The sequence below is a fragment of the Hipposideros armiger genome, unplaced genomic scaffold, assembly GCF_001890085.2.
Source record: "Hipposideros armiger isolate ML-2016 unplaced genomic scaffold, ASM189008v1 scaffold_268, whole genome shotgun sequence".
In the NCBI taxonomy this organism is placed as follows: domain Eukaryota; kingdom Metazoa; phylum Chordata; class Mammalia; order Chiroptera; family Hipposideridae; genus Hipposideros; species Hipposideros armiger.
Window position 1 is genome coordinate 737,338 of NW_017731618.1, and position 5,838 is coordinate 743,175.

Here is a 5,838-nt window from a genome sequence, read left to right on the forward strand (position 1 = left end):
CCAGAAGCCGGCGACTGATCTGCCTCGCCTGGGAAGAGCGCAATGATGGTGCCAACTTGGGCCAGTGAACCAACGTCCTCCACAACTAGAAGAACAAAACGACAGCAACTTGTCTGTTCCCCTTCCCCCAATTCCCCAGCACTGTTCCCATCCCTGCAATTCCCCAATAAAAATCTTTAAAAAATAATAATAAAAAAAAATAAAAAAAAAATGAATTCATCAAATTTGATGAAGTACTCATGCCAATTACAATCAGTCCTCTCATTTCAATGTATAGAATGTTTCACATATACTACTTCGATTAAACAAAAAAATAAACTTATAATGAGACATTTTAAACACTAGCTTAAAAATGTACAAAAGGGCACACAGTTTTTTAAATTATTAGGAGGACACAAACAAAGACTTTTAAGTTCACCAACTTAGCCAAGCAGAGTATTCTTAGGTTCAGACTTTTAGACATAACCCAAGTTTCCAAGAGTGTTTGGGCAAATGTCATGTAGAGATTCATTTGAGGTAGCGTCAGTACTTGAGCTCCTAAGTGACTTGAATGAAGCCTGGAAAAATAACCTTCCGCTTTCCCCTCTTCAGGGGAAAGTGGTACATTAAAATGTATAGCAATCTGTTCTGGTCAGTTTTCCAGTTGCACTCTCTCCTGCTTACTGCCATTGAAAGTGTTGGAGAAGCATTTGAACAGAGAATACGAAGGCACTAAAGAATATTTATTTAAGAAAATAAAAGCCGAGGAAATGAGAATGTGAGCTCAGGATTGCTGTGGCTTTGTGAACCTTTCCTGTTCTGCCTTTTAGGTGGGATTGATCATGTACTTTGTGCGGACCCCCTGCGAGTGGGGCATGGACGCCATCTCAGCCACCCTGACTTTCCTGTGGGAGGTGGTGGGTTATGTCGAGGGCCTCTTCTTCAAGGACCTGAAGCAGACCATGAAGAAGGAACAGTGTGAAGTAAAGCTCCTGGTGACCGCTTCAATGCCAGGTAATCCACGGCTGCTTTGGGGTGACATTACTTTTTTTTTTAGAATATAAATAACTCTTTTAAAGACCAAGCGTCTCATTCATGAGAAAATTTTCAGAGTTCTGACCCTGGTGTGGAGTCAGCTTCAAAGAATTTTTGTTTCATATAATCTGAAGAAATATAATAGACCCTTTAAAAGTCAGCAATTGCCAGATGAAATGGGAGACATCAGAACTGAAGTCCGCGTGAATCAGTCCTTGAAGGGCTGCCAAGGTTGAAGATTTATTTAAGTCTATCACAGAGGGCCAGCTGAACTGAGGGCCTTTTTGAATGAATTTTTGGCAATGCAAGGAGATTAATATTGTTTGCATGGCATGGCCCCAGTCCTTTGTAAACTCAATGAGAGATGGCTTTATGAAAAATTGGAAAAGAGCAAAGCAGGAAGGAGGAGAATTACAAAAGAAGATGAAGTGTGATGTAAATTCTAGATACAGTTCCTTTTTATTTTGAATAGCTTGTCTTTAAGACAAAAATTTTTGCCAAGCCTTGATTCTCTTGCAGTGACTAAGAAAATATGACATGATACATGGATTGAAATAAAGAGAAAGGCAAAATTATAAAAGAGAACACAGGTTCTGGCAGTAAGGCCTGTGTTAAAAGCACAGAACTGCCATTTATTGTCTGGGTGTTTGGTATTAGCTGTGAAAAAGTACATCATTTTTAAAGCTTTTCTTCTCACGTGTAAAATATGTATATAATTCATATTTCACAATCATGAGGAAGAAATGAATTTGGGTGGGTAAAATACTTGCCATCATACCTGACTCATGGTAAGCATTCAATAAATGGTATGTATCTGTATATGCCCTGTAGATGATCCACCAAAATGATCAATTTTTACTATAGTAAAGAAACTCATTGTCATTTGTATACTTAAAAACAACTCATTAAAATCAAAATATATCACAATGTTCACAAATATTTGTAATTAACGAATGAAGCAGAATAAGTACTATCTCACTGGCTAAGTGGGATACCAAAAATGTATATTTAAACTACATTTCAGGTACTTGTTTTGGTTTTGCTAATATATCTGTTTCTATTTTCTTAACCATCATTGCCTGCTCATCTCATTTAAGATACAGGCTATATTACTTGTTGCAATGCTTAAGGTTTGGATTCTGACTCTTCCACTAAATAAATATGCCTTTGAATAAGTTACTTATAAATTCTTACTTATAAGAATAAGTTTTGTGTTTCCTCATTTGTAAGATGAAAATAATAATACTTATGCCATAGGGTTGCTGTGAGATTTAAATATGATTATGTACATAAAACCCATGTAAAAGCATTGATAACTCCATAAATGGTAGCTATCACTATTTAATAAGTAAATATATTGAAAATATATATTTAACTCTAAATAAAAGAGTGCAGTTAATACAATACACAATTCACATTAAGCACTAATAGTAGTAATTATAATCATAACAATAAAATATCAGCTTACTGATGTTTTAATATTTTGTGCTTTAAACACAAAATTTTCCTATAGTACAAGTCAATTTATTATGATTTTTATGTTCTGTAGGTACCAAAACCTTGGTCGTTCATGGACAGAATGAGTGTGATATCCCAACCCAGTTACCAGTCCATGAAGACACTCAATTTGAAGCCCTGTTAAAGGTAAGGATGACTTTTGACAGAAGCAATTTTTTTTGCACAATGTCTACTGGCCACTTCCCTGATCATCCAGTTTAGAATTAAATGGCGTTTTCCAATCGTCAAATGAATATGTTCATTTATTTACCTCTTCTAGAATCTGTTCCTCTATTGTGCATTTCCTTTGTTTCCTTGCACAATTCCCCCCACACACACACATTTACTGACATTTTAGCTCTGCATTAAGGTAGGCAAAATCATGCAGGTTCTCTCTCAGCTACAGCAGCAGCATGACACTCTGGGGTACACTCCTAATTCCCCTGGGAATGCTGTGCATTCCTGCCTAGGCGCTCCCTGGTGTCACATGTGGTCGTTCTGGAGGCGCCCTGATTTGCACACTGAGAACACTGGGACAAACTCTAGCTGCCCGCTGATGATCTATGCCAGAGACACTTTCTGTGGCATCCAGTTGAACGATATACAGCCTTGACTTGTCACTGGCAAAAATTATTGGAGAAGCAAAAAATATAAACCTTAGAATAAATCGAGTGAATCAAGCAAGCATTTTTAATAGGTATGGCAACTATCCCCCTCAAAAGAAATGCAATCCACAGCTACACATGCCTGTCAGGTTTTTAAGGTTGAGTTATGAGCAAACGAGTAAGTACAGTGATTCCCACTACAGTCACTGGTGTTTGCTTACCTGGAATCCAAACTCTGGGTAATCTGATTTCCTGGAACACAACTCCAGGCCCAGACATAAGTAGAAATGGCTTCTGAAAAATTCAGTTTGGCCAAACTTGTATATTTTATTTCAGTAGAAATTTTTGTTAAGCCTCCTTTAGGCCTCACCCAGACAACTCCAGAGCATTCCTAAGGCCCAAGGAAGCAAAGTTCAACAGCCACTCCATTTTCCTAGTCACGTTGAAAGGTAGGATAACATGAAGGCAGACAGAGTGAATTCAACATGAGCTCCATCACAACCAGTGTGACCCAAATCAAGGACCTCTCTAGTCTCAGTTTCTTTTTCAACAGTACTGGGATACTAATGGAACTTACACAAGTTATCTACATGGAAAGCATTGAATTGGAATATAGTATATAAAAAGTCCTCCAGCCGAGTGGCTCAGTTGGTTAAGAGCTCGCTCAAGAATGCAAGCTCTGAGCAACAGCGGTTCGAGTCCCAGCCTGAGCTGAGCTGCCACTGAGCTGCCAACAGGTGGCAGGATGGCTCAGCTAAAAAAAAAAAAAGAAGAAGAAAAATCCTCTATGCATTGTAGTTTGTATTATTCTTAATGTTACTAAACATGCCATCTTCCCAATATTATAGATGCCACTATGCCTCCACAGTCTGAATTATAATTATACACTTTTAGTACTATGAGAGCAGATGGTTTATATTACATTACTAGTCTTTATTATATCATTCTTTGGATAACTGTGTATCCAAATCCAATGTGTATACATGTGGGGTGTGTGTGTGTGTGTGTGTGTGTGTGTGTGTGTGTGAGTGTGTGTGTATATTCTCACATAATAGATATAAAGTATATAATATATATGTACATATATAAAATTTATAACAAGGTTTTTAATAATTTTCATAATGAAAAATAATATTTGTATTTTTCAGCTTACTACCTGGAATATAATATGTTCTCAATAAACATTTATTAAAATATGTTGTTATTGTCCTAGGAGTGTCTGGAGTTTTTTAATATCCCAGAATCCCAATCAACACATTATTTTCTCATGGATAAACGATGGAATCTCATCCACTACAATAAGGTGAGACTGTGCATTAATGACACTCATGTTGAGTTGTGTCAAAAGCTTATCATGCCTTTCCTGACAGCAGCTTGCGCTCAGAGAGGCATTGCTTTTTAGAGGTTAAGAGCATGGCCACTTAGGCCATACCACCTTACTGTCTGTCTGGGTAGCTGTGAACTATCCACTTTACCTTTGTATCCTTCAGCTTCCTTGTCTATAAAATGAAGGTGATGATAATAGTATCTTCTATAGGGTTGCTGTTATAATTAAAGGAGATAGGCCAAGTAAAACACTTAGTTACTCATTATGATTACATCTAGATGAAAAAAACTAAGTTGCTCAGATAACTACATGTGACTATTTGGAATTTAATGTTGTTCAGATTCCCTTTTCTATTATGTTAAGTGTGACCAGGGTGACCGGATCTAGTGAGCAAAAGGGAGCCTCAAGAAGACCACCGAGATCACTTTATAGTGACCTTCTTCTTCCAGAATGTCATTTAGTAAATTGCCTTTGGCTCCTTTGCTCCTGACAGCTATGACACCCTGGTGTTTGGAAAGGGTACTCAGCCGTGGTAATTTGAAGCTTTCCTGGAGAGAGGGTTTACCTTCCCTGGGATTTTATAGAATTGGGGAATATAAAGTAGTAAGAATCAAAACCATTAGAAAATATATAGCTTTTGTTTGTCTGACTTTTGAGTGAAAAGGAATAAAAGTTTAATCATTTGAACCTTTTGCCTTTGTGTAACCCCATCACAGACCTATGTTCGGGATATTTATCCTTTCCGGAGGTCAGTGTCTCCACAGCTGAACCTTGTACATATGCACCCAGAGAAAGGACAGGAGCTCATTCAGAAACAGGTGCCTGGCCATCTCAGTTTTGTTCTATGGTTCTGTCATGTCATTAAGATAGATGACCTGTAAATGTGTTGCCAACCCTGAGATTCTGTGATTCTGTTATGATCCTCTTTAAAGAAAATGAATGGATGGGCCCTTGGTTCATAGATGGTTCCCCAAAATAGCGTGTTAGTCAAATTTTGTAAATCAGATCATAATGGAAAACTATTAAGGAACACTCACCTGGAGGAATGCTATGATGAATCATTGGCTACAAACAAGAGAAATCTTCTAATTCATTTACCTGCTAATTTCTAGATGTGGATTTTCATTCCATATTTTTGTAAAACAGGATTGAAAGTACATATAACATAACTATAAGAAGGTTGTCCCAGAGGTTTACACTAGCTGAAAAAAAAATAAATAAAAACAGTAAATGTATTATGCTTGAAAAAGGCACTGAGGGCCGGCCGAGTGGCTCGTTGGTTAAGAGCTGGCTTGGGATGCCAGAGGGCTCTGGTTCAGATCCCACATATGAGGACCAGTGACACTGCCCTCTACAGCTAAGATGCTGAACAACAGCTCAACTTGGAGCTGGGCT

General features: G+C 37.7%; 1 protein-coding gene across 11 annotated transcripts in view; it reads left to right on the forward strand.

Moving 5' to 3' along the window:
- UNC80 (unc-80 subunit of NALCN channel complex) overlaps nucleotides 1–5,838 on the forward strand; it is a 199,204-nt gene that overhangs the window by 142,187 nt on the left and 51,179 nt on the right. For all 11 annotated transcript variants that reach the window (XM_019656896.1, XM_019656903.1, XM_019656897.1 and 8 more), the window contains 4 exons: nucleotides 810–993; nucleotides 2,564–2,658; nucleotides 4,330–4,419; nucleotides 5,160–5,261. In XM_019656896.1, the coding sequence (XP_019512441.1) occupies nucleotides 810–993; nucleotides 2,564–2,658; nucleotides 4,330–4,419; nucleotides 5,160–5,261 (471 nt within the window). The remainder of the gene's footprint in view (nucleotides 1–809; nucleotides 994–2,563; nucleotides 2,659–4,329; nucleotides 4,420–5,159; nucleotides 5,262–5,838) is intronic.